The 13,039-nt window shown below is 41.2% G+C and overlaps 1 protein-coding gene across 3 annotated transcripts in view; it reads left to right on the forward strand.

Annotated features, from left to right (window-relative positions):
• The window catches only part of MAN1A2 (mannosidase alpha class 1A member 2), a 148,734-nt gene that overhangs the window by 26,340 nt on the left and 109,355 nt on the right, over positions 1–13,039 (forward strand). For all 3 annotated transcript variants that reach the window (XR_008732358.1, XM_055711043.1, XM_055711042.1), the window contains exon 2: positions 6,970–7,225. Coding sequence is in view for 2 of the 3 variants with exons in the window: in XM_055711043.1 (XP_055567018.1) it covers positions 6,970–7,225 (256 nt within the window). In the remaining variant the exon portion in view is untranslated. The remainder of the gene's footprint in view (positions 1–6,969; positions 7,226–13,039) is intronic.

A 13,039-nucleotide genomic window follows, 5' to 3' on the forward strand; every position in this document is an offset into this window, starting at 1 on the left:
ACATGTTCTGCATTTGATAATGGAATCTGTGTTGTTTGGTTCTTAACTAGAAGCTACATTTTGTATGTGTGATTGTCATTGTGAAAGAAAACAAGAGATATCTTATTAATGCACTTCACTAATGAAGTATTTAATTGGCTGTATTACCTTCAGATGATTTAGGAAGATTCTGACTATGTTCCAAAAATCTTATTACAAAAATACTTAGCAATACTAAGGAGCTCTTTGGCTTTCAGTTTTGCAGAGGACTTGCTCTTCATGCATAAGGGATGTGCTTCAGCTCTCCACTCCCTTCTGCAAGTTCTGTGTGTCCGTTCAGTCTGTCGTTTTGAAATTCTGTCTAAATGTATTCCCCAAGGGTTTTGCTTGTCCTCGTTCCAGAGCTGCTTCCAAAGGCCCTGCCTAAATTACAAGACAAAGGAAAACTGGGTAGACGTGGATACCAGAGTAACAAGCAGCAGTGGCCCTTAATGATCAGCATGGAGATCTGTGGATTTTAACATATCGAACATCTAGAAGTGGCTGTTTTCTTTCTGTTATGCCTAGAAAAATACATACAATGAATTACCATTTTTGCAGGAAAAAACCCCACCAGAATGGCAGTGCAAGGATGCAAATAATTAAGTGGCTTGTCTTCTGAACAGAATTGCTGGATGAACAGAACAAGATCAAGCTCTGAGGCTTCTAACTGTATGGGTTAAGAAAGGCTGCATTTAAAATATGGAATCTAAGCAGAGAAATTTGGGTGTCATCAAGTTCTAGGAAATGGGAAGTATGCCCAGGCACTGGCAATCTGGGCAATGGGGAATTTTCCACTGCTGAACAAAAGATGTGGGAGGAAGATTAAACATTAAGTTCCAGTTCCTTTGGCTTGGAGGTGACACCCAGCTAGAAAACAATGTCAGAGCCAGAGGTTTGGTCCAGACGAAAGGACAGGTCTGGAACAGGATCTGTGAGCTTCCAGCATCGAGGTGGGAGTTTTTGAGGGCAGTGAAGGCGAGGTTCTGAGAGCCCAGATCCTTGGTCTAAGACTTGGCTGCAAAAGAGATCAGTTAGGGCATCATTGCGCAGAAGTGGAAGGAAGTTTTGTGTGTGGGAAGCCTATGTGGGATTTAAAGGAGGGTGTTTAGGATTAAAGGAGAATGCCCGTGTGAGAATCTCCTCTCCCTAGCAGGGTCCAAAGAAGCTGCATGACGAAAGCAAGGAGGGCTGGTGTTCACAGTGGTGGCTGTGCCTTTGCAGAAGCCTGAGGAAGCAAGCTGGTGGAGCCTGAGTTGGTGCAGATAATAGTAAGGGAAGGCAGGAAACAAACGTGGAAAAGGTCAAGGGGAAGCATGATGGCAAGAGGGAAAACTTCTGAGGCTGGATGGAGAGGGGTAAGAGGACTTGAATAAGGACTCTGTGTCATGTTCCTTGTATTTGAGGAGCAGTACTCATCATGAACACAAATCTAACCACTTGCTAGAAATAAATTCTACTGTCACCTTTGTCTAAAAAAACCCACTTGAGGAATCTGCAACTTGGGTTAATACCGTGGGCGGTGAGGGGAATTGTGTATGTGTATATATACATACACGCACACAGACATCTCCAGTGTTCTTGTGTGTTGTGAATGTATATTCTCCATATACCAGAACATGGAGTTGTAGTATTTGTGCATGTTTTAAAATTGTGTATGCTGTAAGATTGGAGGGAAAGCCAGCTTTGTAGTTAATGTGAAATGTTTTTTAGGTGCTGACTCTCAAAAGATTATTTTTTTAAAAAATTATCACCTATCATTGTGTTTCACTGTGTCTCTGACAGTAGCCTCTGGTTGAAGATTAAACTTGGCAAAAGGTTAAAAGTTCAGTGTTGCCACAGGGATTTATTTCTGGATGACAGACTTACACAAATATTTATGTGCTTTAACAGTTCTTGTCTATCCATCTGCTGAAAATCCAAATGATAATAAACTGGTGGTCCTTTTGCTGTGGTGACCCAGTGCTCTGCTATTTAGTGTGAGAACAGCTGCTGTTGGCCAGTTTTTCTTTTCTTGACTCCATTCTAATTTTTATTTCTTTTGGAGCTTGAATCTTATCAAGAAGTTTGAAAGCAGTTTTGGGTGGTTTTTTTTTTTTTTTTTGCAATTCAGCTTCTAAAGAGCCTGTTGTCACAGCAGATAGGAGAGACATGTTAAAAGTCATTGTCTTGGTAAGTGAAGCTTTAGCAGCCATTAAGTTCAGAAGGCTCACTACTGTGTGCATAATTAAAGCACATTAATTTTCGGTTAATGATTTGGTTATCAAGCGTTATAATTTATGGTCTTTTCTGAATAACATTTAGACAGTTTGTGGGTGCTTTGAGAGTAGATGCTGTTCCTGCATAAGCAGCTGCAATAGTTAATTGCAGCGATTGTTAAAAAACTTGCACCTGTTTCTAGTTTCAGATTCTAATTGGTCTATTTATGGTTCTTGCTGGCAAAAATAGTTTAATCGCAGATTCTTTTAAATAATGTTGTTTTTAAAATACTTACTGCTGTAGTTTTGTGGTACTTGAACGTCTGTCATGAGACTTCAGAATAAACGGTTGGGGTGACTAAAGGAAGCAGCAGCTTTCTGTTAGGTAAGGATTTTGAAGGTTTACTCAAAATACTGTGTATTTTAAGACCTTGCTTATGTTGCCTAGAAGGCGGGGGTGGGTACTGGATAGGGAAGCTGACACATTTTGGTATATGAGTTTATGCTGGGATTCTTTCCAATCTTACATTTTTAGATTGATGCTTTCTGAGGTCTCTAACTCCGAGTATGTGAATGTAGTGCTATCTGCATGCATCAAACTGCCTGCCTGCCTTATGCTGGATGGAGAGCTGCTTGGTGTTTGGGTGTCACTTGGGGGGAGCGGGGGGTGGCAGCTGCTCACACATTTGCAATCTTCTCATCCTCTTATCTTTATTCTGTATTTTCACTTAGTTCTTGTTGCTTAAGAACTCAGAAGAAACACGTGGTATTGGTATTTAGGGGTGTGATTTTATTTTTTTTTCTTCCGTTAGGCTCATATACTTCAATATATTTGTAAAGTAGATCTTCAGCTGGAGTGTAGAATATGACATTTCCTGTAGCTCATGTTGTCTATCATTGGTAATTGCATAGAGAATATGTGTCTGCAGAAGAAGCTCTTGTAGTACCTCTTGTAAACTCCCTCAAATACCTGTTGACCTTTCTTTTCATCTTACTGTTTTCTTATTTTGTCTCCAAATGTCACTTCCTGGAAGACTTGGAGCTGATCATACAGTTAGTGCTAGAATTTTTCATCTCTATTGAGTCTGTGTGCTTTCTTCAAACACTTAGGTATTCTGCTGAGTGACTGAAGGAAAGTAAACTGTCATTCAAACCTCCTTAATGAGTCTAATTGGGTTATAGTGCTGTAGAAATCAACAGCTTTTGTATGTTTATGTAGTGGTTCCTGCAGTGTAGACAGACGTGAGTTCAAAACTTGTTTTCCAATTTATGGCTGTTTCATGCCATTTGAATCTAGAAATAAATGAAGTTGCTAGAGTGACAGAGCTTTTATTGTTACTGTTGTGTGCAGCACCTGGGACTGAAAATTTATTGAAGGAAAGGTAAAGGCAAAATCTTCATGGCACTTGATCTTGATGGTGCACAAAGCCCATCACCAGTGACTCAGTTTAGGGAGTCAGGCTCACTTCTAGCTACTCAAACACTGTTGATCTTTTCTACGCAGAGGGATTGTTTCTGGGGGCATGCATGTTAACCATGGGTTTTAGCAAAAACATTTCTGGTTATGAATAAAGCACACTCATTGTAAAGCATCATCTTCAAATTAGGTTAATGTGGATGTGCCTTGGGTGTCTATTTATTAAATTCTGAGATACATTGTTACCCTGTTTTTCTAAAAATTCATGTTTTTCAGTGGTAGTTGATCTTTTGCAAAAAGGATTTCAGTATCTATTAGCAAAATGTGAGTAGATCCAGTCAGAGGGTAAAGGCTGTCACTTGCCTCCAGAAACTGAGTTTTGAAAATGAGAAACTTGCCTCCAAAATACATATTCCACATTGAAGTATTTTGATTCTGAAATGTTCAGTAACACATTTCTCATTCTCAAGCCATCTCCTTGGCTCCCGTACAGCATGCTGTCTCTTGGTGAGAACATGACTGTGGTGAATGATGTCTCGTTCTGGCGATCTCATTCTCTCTAGCTGCAGCTCGGCAGAGCCCTCTGCTAGCCCTGGGAAAGCGTTCCAGCCTACAGATGTATGGATTCAGATCCTTCAGCTGATAGAAATGTTCGGCTGCTTTTGTTACTGGGTTGAACACATCACTGCCACAACAGAATGTCGGTAACTTTTGCAGGAATATGAAAAGTTATTTTCCCCATAAGTAGGTCACAGTAGAAGAGTTACCCTAAACGGCATTACTTGTGTTTTCTCTCTTTAGAATAATGTTTTGACACTTTGAAAGTTGTTTCTTTGCTGGACAGTTGAGAGAGAGAAGCACTGTTACTGTTAAACAGTATTAATGAGCTCGGATTTGATAGTCAAAGTGAGGAGCTCAGTCCTTTGTTTTTTATTGGAGAAATATGAATGTGATGTGGGTCATATTGAGAAAAGCGGCTGAAGAAATTCAGTTTAAAAGCCTTTCAGGCAGTGCATCCATTAAAACCTCTGCATTGTATCTCTAGTACTGAAATATTGAAAGGTAATAATGCTGCTATAATTTTTTTAAATGCAAGCCTAATAGCACTTCAGAAAAATGTAAGGGCTAATAAACCACCCTGTGTAACAACGCATTTTGCTGCAAGCACAAATGCTATAGTGCAGTGGTGGTTTTCCCCCAGCACACTATGCACATTGGCCTGTAAATTGGGAAGTTATTTTCTGGGTGACATCAAGTAGTGTCAGACTTAGTCAAATTGAGAATAAAATGTGTGCCTAAAAAAAAAAGAAAAGTCTCTATTTTTCAGCTCTTGAGCCCAAGCTAAAGACTGCAGAAAAGAGCTGTATAAATTTTAACTTAAAAATACACTGGATGTTATGAGAGCAGTCAGGGCTAGTGCACCGGGGGTTTGAACTGTGAATTTCCAGAACTAAAAGCTTGATTTATTGCACTTGGACCTAAAATCAGCTCTCCTGGACTGTAACAAGTCATAAACCTTGCACAAAATGGGCCAGTCTGGTGGGATTGCTCTGATACTATTGTGTCATAACTCTATGCCAGTTATTCATTACCAGCTTTGTTCTTTGACCTTTATTTGTAAAGGTGAAGCTGTGCTCTGTAATAGACACGACATGATCTGTGAGATTAATAAAAATATTTGTTATACTTGGAAAGCTCAGTGCGATCTGTAGATATAACCAGATATTCCAGCATAGCACCCCAGGGAGTTCCGTAAAATTTGTTTGAATCTCTGGAAGTGTTAATTGGTTTATCATAGATTTTGTCAAATACTTTTAATAACTGTTGTAGGAAAAAAAATCACATTATGTAGATACATTGCTGTTTCTGTTGTCAGTGTTTGGTTATCATTTGTCAATCTTGTGTTTGTTTTTTTCTGTAAGTTTTGGATTGGCGTTTAGTTGCAGTTGGACTAGGTGGTCACTGTAGGTCCCCTCCAGCTGAACTCTGTATCAGAAGGTGGTTGCTCCTTTTCACTCATATGTTTTCAGTATACTGAAAAAAATGTGGTATGGATCAAGTGGCTCAGTTCCTCCTAAAAGCAGTTAGGCCAAGCTTGATATTTCTTACATGGATTGCTGCTTGCCATCTTTCCATTATCCATTGTCGTCTTCATACTCTTAGAGGAAAAAGTGTTTTTGCCTGGGGGAGGAAACTGGCAGGGAGTGTGGTGTTTTGTTGGTGGGTTTGGTTTTGGGTTTTTTTTCTGCAATTGGTGCTTATTTTAGATCCCTCCAACTGTTTTGGTTTATGTTCGTCATTGAGCAACTATGTTTTAAAGACTCACAGAATGGTCGGGGTTGGGAGGGACCGGGAGAGCATCTAGCCCAGCCCCTGCTGAAGCAGGTTCCCCTAGAGCGGGGTGCACAGTCATGTCTAGGCAGGTCTTGAATGTCTCCGCTGAAGGAAGCTTGAATAGGTTGTGTTGTATTGAGAGCCTGATGTGTATCTTTCCGATGCCTTGAAATATTTTAGGACTGGAATGTCCTGAATAACATTTTTGTCTGTTGTTAGAACAGCCTCTTGTTTAACCCAGGCTTTAAAACAGCATTCTTTCATTTTGTGTGTATCTCAAAACTTTTGCTGATCATTAAAGATTGTGATGGAAGATTGTGCTTAAAGCCAAGATGTTGTTTGTTTTGTTGACTGTGAGTTTCAAAATCAGGCTTTACTAAAAGCTCTTAATGTTCCTAAAAGGCTTTATAATTAACTTTGCATTTAACTTGAGGTTTGTGGGCCGTACTGACTGGAACAATGAGGTCTGAATTCAAGACAAAACATGCTGTGGTGGGGTTTGCAGCTTTTGCATCTCACACCTCATTGTTAATAAAAGGAGTGGCCACAATTTATTTTTTTTAGTAGTTACTTCAGATCTTTTCAAGTTGCATGCGATGTATTTATTGTGCAGAAGGCAAGTGAGAGCCCTTCTGATCTTTTTTCCTTAAACTGAATGATTGCTAGATCTGCCTCTGCATGCATCCTGCGGTTGAAGCACAAGATGTAGGGCTTTTCCTCTCTGAAGTCTTGAGCAGAAAAGCAAAGATGCTGGGAGATAATCTAGAAAACCTCTATGACACATTTTTGTACAATAGTGTTGCTGATGTGTATGCTCTTGTTCTTTTGGGGTTCCTGGCGAAAATAGTGTATGCGCACTAACACAATTCAGTAACTGGTCTGAGTCGCTGGAATTACTTTGAGTAAACCAACTTGGGATGTGCCTTCTGTTTTGAAGCTGCAGTTTGTTTATAAGCAATGTGTTTTTAGTAATGAGATGCTGACTAGCATTTGTATCTCCAGAGAAGAAGAGGAACGTCTGAGAAATAAGATCCGAGCAGATCATGAAAAGGCTCTGGAGGAGGCGAAGGAGAAACTGAAGAAATCACGTGATGAGATTAAAGCTGAGATTCAGACAGAAAAGAACAAAGTAGTGCAAGAGTTGAAAAAGAAAGACAGCAAGCCATTGCCCCCTGTTCCTTTACCAAATCTTATAGGGATAAACAGTGGAGAACCAGCAGACCCGGATGTGCGAGAGAAGAGGAACAAAATTAAAGAGGTAAAGATGATGATGTGGTCCTATGTGTTCTTGTATCTGATAGCAGTTATTTATATGGCATTTAGTTGGTGTTATGATTTATATTAAGAAGAAAAGACAACCAGGATTACAAGTCTTTTTAATAAACAGTAAGCTGAAAGTGCACAGCAAGTATTCATGAACACCAACGCTATTGCATGTTTTTTCCTGGTGTTGGGGTGTTAATTTTTTAAGTTGTTATCCAGTGAAATATTATTTTAAGGATTTCTTCAGCTTAGTGGTATGGGTTCAGAGTGAGTTTGTTGTTAGCACATGGAACAGCACCAAGTGCATCTTCAAAGCAGAACCTGACCTTGTCAGGTTCCATTCAAAGAATGGGATGTGCTAGTGTGTCACAAGATATTTTTAAATGTTAAAAAGGTGCATTGAAGAAAGGGGGGAAGAAATGACCTGTTGCTAAAATTTTCAAATTATCAAATTGCCACACTCTTTTCAAAATGTTTTTAATGGGCCTAAAAAACTAGGAGTTCATTGAAGTAATTGCCTCATTTACCTTGTAAAACATTCACACTGAGATACTGGCCTAGGCTTTTGATTCTGTGGCAGCTATGGGGATTGCTGTTTCTGGTCTTGTCCTTTCCACTCCTGGTTGGCCATGTGATTCATTGCCCTCTTTAGTCTGAGCAATGCCAATTTCCTACTGTTACTGCCAGGCATTTTTCTCAGTCTGTACTTCTAACTGGTATGGCAGAAACGTTGTTTCCTGCAGTCTGCTTAGTTTTGTGCCTAAAAATGAAGTTAGCAACCAGGGATGGTTAAGGCCAGAGGTAGACAAACACAGGCCATGTAACCACTAAGCGCTATTGTCCTGGATGTTCCTTAATTACATCAGCTAAATCTTTTAAATTATAATCTGAGTTTAGTTAGCTCATAAAACCAAATAAAAAAGTCAGTCATACACCTGCCCTCATAGCAGGGAGGAGTTGCAAGCTGTATGTACCGTGCTGTGGGTAGGTCACAGAGGCTGGAATTTTGCTTTTGAGTATTAATGATGACTGGATGAAATTTACTCTTGTCAAAGAGTGAACAACTGCTTTAGATGCACGAGTGATACAGCATGGAGCTGTATCGCTATTTGAATCTCTCGGGTAGCAGATCCTTCCCCAGAAGGTGTTCCTGTTCAGTGTCTACTGCAGAACCAGTTTTGACTGAAGTTGTGTGTGGAATATTGGACCCCCTTGGCCCTGCTGGGTTAGGGCTGTTTCCCGAAGGACAGCACTGAATTGGGGATTTCAAAAGGCTCTACTGCTTTTTAAAACAGCCCTCCAACGTTTCAGTGAGAGCATGCGGAGAATCTTGCTTTTCAAAATGTCTTTTGCAGGGTGAAGGTGAACGGTATGGTCATGTAGTTGTCAAAACTACTTAATTTTAACTACAGATTACTGTATTTAGATACCTTTTGAGTTTGCTACTGATGGATTTAACATGTAGAATGAAATTGAGTGGGCCAAGCAATGCGAAAGTACTGAGCACAGCTAACAGCAAAGAACAAGATGTGAAAAATAATCAGCTAAGGGATTGGAGGGACTGTTGAAAATTAGTATTTGTGTTTCTGAAGTTGTTTGGTCAGAATGTAGACTGAGGAGTTGAGAAGCTATAGATCGATACAGAATGGTAGTTTTCTTGGTGACTTGAATAAGTAGTACAGTTTACATCAGCAAGAATTGTCCAAACCTGGAGGTGTAGCAGTTTGTGGGTAAGGAATCCAGGGCAGTTTGTGACTAAGGCAGTAGGTCTGGTGATCCTTAGCTGCAGTTGCCCCAGATCTCCTGCTGTAAAAGGCTTACACTTTTTTTTTTTTTTGTGATCAGCCTATGTGAGTCACGCTGACAAGCTGGGGTTTTATTGCTTAATATGTTGATGGGTCTTACTGTGGTTTCTGAAGTGTAGCTTTTCATATCCAGACCAAAGATTTTGTGGGAGTATCTATTAGGTAGGTAAGTACTTCAGTTAGGATAATCGTACCTTTGTACTGAGCAGTCCTCAATAGTTTGACCACTGTGCTTCAACAGTCCAGCATCGTAATGGCATGACTGAAGTTTCTGTCTTTGTGTGAATTGCCTTCACTGAGTCAGGCTTGTTAGTACTGTAGCTACAGGTGTTCTCCAGAATTTGTAATGTTTTTGATGCAGGGCAGCAGAATTATCGCTTCTACAGCCAGGTGCGTGAAGACATAAAATACAGGAGTGGAAGGTCTGCTAGTGAGAAGGGGAAACGATAATGCTGAGGAGCCCGTTGTTGGTATATTGTCATTTTTGTTTGGCTTCTGGATTTTGGCATACACTATCTTGCGGTGAATATAAATATAACATGGCACAAAACCCATGTATTGACAGTATCAGATAAATAATATTTTGCCTGAAACCTGTTTTTGACTGTATCAGATCTATCTGCAGCGATTCCAGAAATGCAAAGTGCCTTTTGAAATATGCTATGATCATCACCGAGGTATTCTCTCACTGTTCTTGTAACCAGTGTGGACTAATACAAATGGTCTTTGTAGATGAGATAAAGACTTAGCAAAAGAAGCCCAGGTTCCAGGAGCCAGTATCTCTAACAGAGGCTACACCTAGCACATATGCCATTTCTGACATGCAAGATACTATGATTACCTGGATTGAGGAGAAAAAAGAAAAAAAGTGTAGCACAGGGAAGCTCCTAACTCTTTGGAGGCTGCTTCAAATTCCACGTGGACCTGGGAAGGCATTTGGCCTGTGCCGTGCTTTACTTTGAAGTGTCCTGATGCATATTTGAGGAACTTCACTTTCACAGGAGAGCTTTAGACTGTTTAAATTAACAAAATGAATGGGTTTATACAGTCTGTTTTGCCTAATATGAGATGGAGAGAAAACTATGTAGAATTGGGCTGATTACTGGGGACAGTTTGTAATACAATCAGGGGAGAGACTGGAAAATTTTCAAAGCAGGATTTAGTTTCTATCCTTTTTTACAGAAAACTTATTACTCCTTTTTCTTTCTGAAGAACAACTCAGTGAATCTTTTTTTTAACATCTTTTGTATAAAAAGTGGTTTTGCAGTACTTAAAAATCAATACGTATTTTTAAAATATTTAAGTGTGTATAAAAGTGCATACACAAAAAAGAATTTGTGTAATGCTCATAAGAGAGCTTTGTAAAGCACTTGAAAGCTTTATATGATAGAAATGTTTACTGAGCACAGAGAGGGAGGCTTCTTAAGGTCACAGAATAAACCAGGAGCAGAGTCCACATCGCTTGGTTTGGTTTCTGTGTGTCTCTTGGTTCTCATATTTGTATTTAGCGTTACATTGCATTCTCGATTGTAACTAATTCACAGAATTGTATAATTTGTCTATATTCTCCTAACAAGCTTTTCATTCAGTTATTTCAATAAGGCCCATTTAAGGGTTGGCTGGTTATTTTAGATGCACAGTGACAACTTTGAGAAGTAAATGTTTTCCACCTGCTCGTTGTACATGCTTTGTAGCACTACTTTAGTATATTAGCTTCCTGTTCTAGCTTTTAAAAATTGCTTTGTCTTTTAATTAACTGGTATTTAAGAATAATTACATCTGAAAATTATTCTTGCTGCTACACTTTTGTATTAATATTTTAGTGATTTTTTTTATACCAAGTAAAAGATGAGAAAATGGTTTTATAAGAGGGTAGATATAACTTGTATAATTTTCCAAAGAGATTTTAAGATTTGGGTTTTTTACTGTGGCTAATGCAAAGAAATTAAGAACAAAACTCATCTTTTGGAAGTCATTGGATTCATTTCAAAGTTAAATTAGATATAAATTGCACGAGCACTTGGAATTTTTGGCACTTAATTTCCATTATTATGCCCTTTTAAATGGTGTTCAGAATATTTAAATTTTTTCTGCAGTTGAAGTTTAATCATTACATAGTGCTCTCTTAATGAGTTTTGTTTCCTTGAAGTTAATTTTTACCCAGCGAAATAACGAAAACTTTAAAATTCTTGTCACCCTACTGAGGGTTGAGGTTTTCTTTCATTTCAACCTAAGATTTCATGGTGTTGTCTTACCGCCAGAGTTCATCTCGGATATGGGTTCAAATAGCGCTTTGCCCTCAGTGATGGTACTAACCCCACGCAGGGTATTCTGTGCATGCACCTTGTTCTAACCGGTGTTCTAACTTGTTTGTGTAGAGTCCTTGTGTTGCTAAGGTCCGTAGGTGTTTGGTCAGTGAATTGTTGAAATAATGGATGTATAAGTTTTGTGTACAAGTCAGTGTGTATTGCATTGCATATGCACTGACTGCAGAGCGCTGGGGGAGGTTGTCAGGGTCCTGGTGGCCTTGGGTGGTGTCCCCTTGCTCCTGCCGGTGAGGGGAAGGGGTGCTGGGAGGAGGGCACCAGCAGTGCACGGCAGCAGCTGGTTCTGCAGCTGGTGTTGGCAACAGGTTTTGGGCTCTGCACCATGGGACCCTGTTTGCAGGGGCTACCTGGGAGAGATGGAATCCACCTCCTTGAGGCAGAACAAAGGTGTCCTTGACCTTGTCAGGGCTTTGGGCTAGGAATGATGTGGGAGGGAGAGAGCAACTAGCAGCCCTGTGAGGGAGTGACTGACGGGGCGGGTGAGCAAACGGTGTGCAGTGATGTGGCAGAAAGGCATCACAAAAGCAACAAAACGGGGCCTGAGCAGGGTCACCTCTAGCATTTGCACATCAGCAAGGAAGTGCCTCCAAGGCACTGCTATGGAGAAATCCCCAACACCATTTCTGGGAGATCAGCGTGCCCTGGGGCACCTCTCTGAAGCGTGTGGACAGTAACGCAGCGTGGGGAGCGACCGCGGCGCGGCAGAGATCTGTGCGCGGTCGCAGGGCTGCAGGCGGGCTGGGAGGTGTGGAAGTGGATGGAGGTGCAGTGGAATGACTTGCATGGCTGGAGCGCTGCGGGGGGGGGGGGGGGAATGGACTCCTTAAGAACAGGACAGGAAAATGAGGGGGTAAAGTATGTGCAAGAGCAGCTGGGGTGCCTGGAGCTCTGCCTGGGGATGGATGATGGACGGACGGAGTGAGGATTAAAGAGCAGACTGGCGTGGGTGACACTGCAGCATGTGTCTGCTGTAGGCCACCTGCCCAGGAGTAACAAGTGGACGAGGTGCTCTGCAGACAGATTGGAGCAGCATCATGTTTGCAGGCCCTGGTCTTCATGGGGTGCTTCAACCAACTCTGTATCTGCTGGAGGCACAACACAGCAGGGCATAAGCAACTTGAGTTTTCTGAAGCGCATTGATGACAACTCACTCCTCCAAATGTCAGTGCAGCCAACAAGGCGAGGTGCTCTGCCAAATCTTGTATTCACGAAGGAGGGGGTTGTTTGGGATGTGAGGTTCAGAGGGGGCTTTGGCTCTAGGGACCATGAGATAGTGGAGTTCAGGATCTTGAAAGGAGGAAGGGCAAAGATCAAGCTCACAACCCTGAACTTCAGGAGGGTGGAGTTTGGCCTGTTCAAAGATCTGCTTGGTAGAGTCCCTTGGGATAAGGCCCTAGAGAGAAGAGGATTGTGGAGTCTCCCTCTTTGGAGATACCCATAAGCTGACTGGACGTGGACCTGGGCAGCCTGCTCCCGATCACCCTGCTTGAGCAGGGAGGTTGGGCCAGATGACCTCCAGAGATCCCTTCCAGCCTCAGCCCCTCTGTGATGGCACAGTGTTTGTTGGCTGAGCCTGTCAGCTGGAAAAAAGCTTCTCCAGAACGTGACGCAAGTGCGTACAGAAAAGAGTGAAATACCTTCTATGTTCTAGGTTTCAAAGAAAGACTGGAAATTCTG

This window comes from Falco cherrug, chromosome 5 (genome assembly GCF_023634085.1).
Source record: "Falco cherrug isolate bFalChe1 chromosome 5, bFalChe1.pri, whole genome shotgun sequence".
In the NCBI taxonomy this organism is placed as follows: Eukaryota; Metazoa; Chordata; class Aves; order Falconiformes; family Falconidae; genus Falco; species Falco cherrug.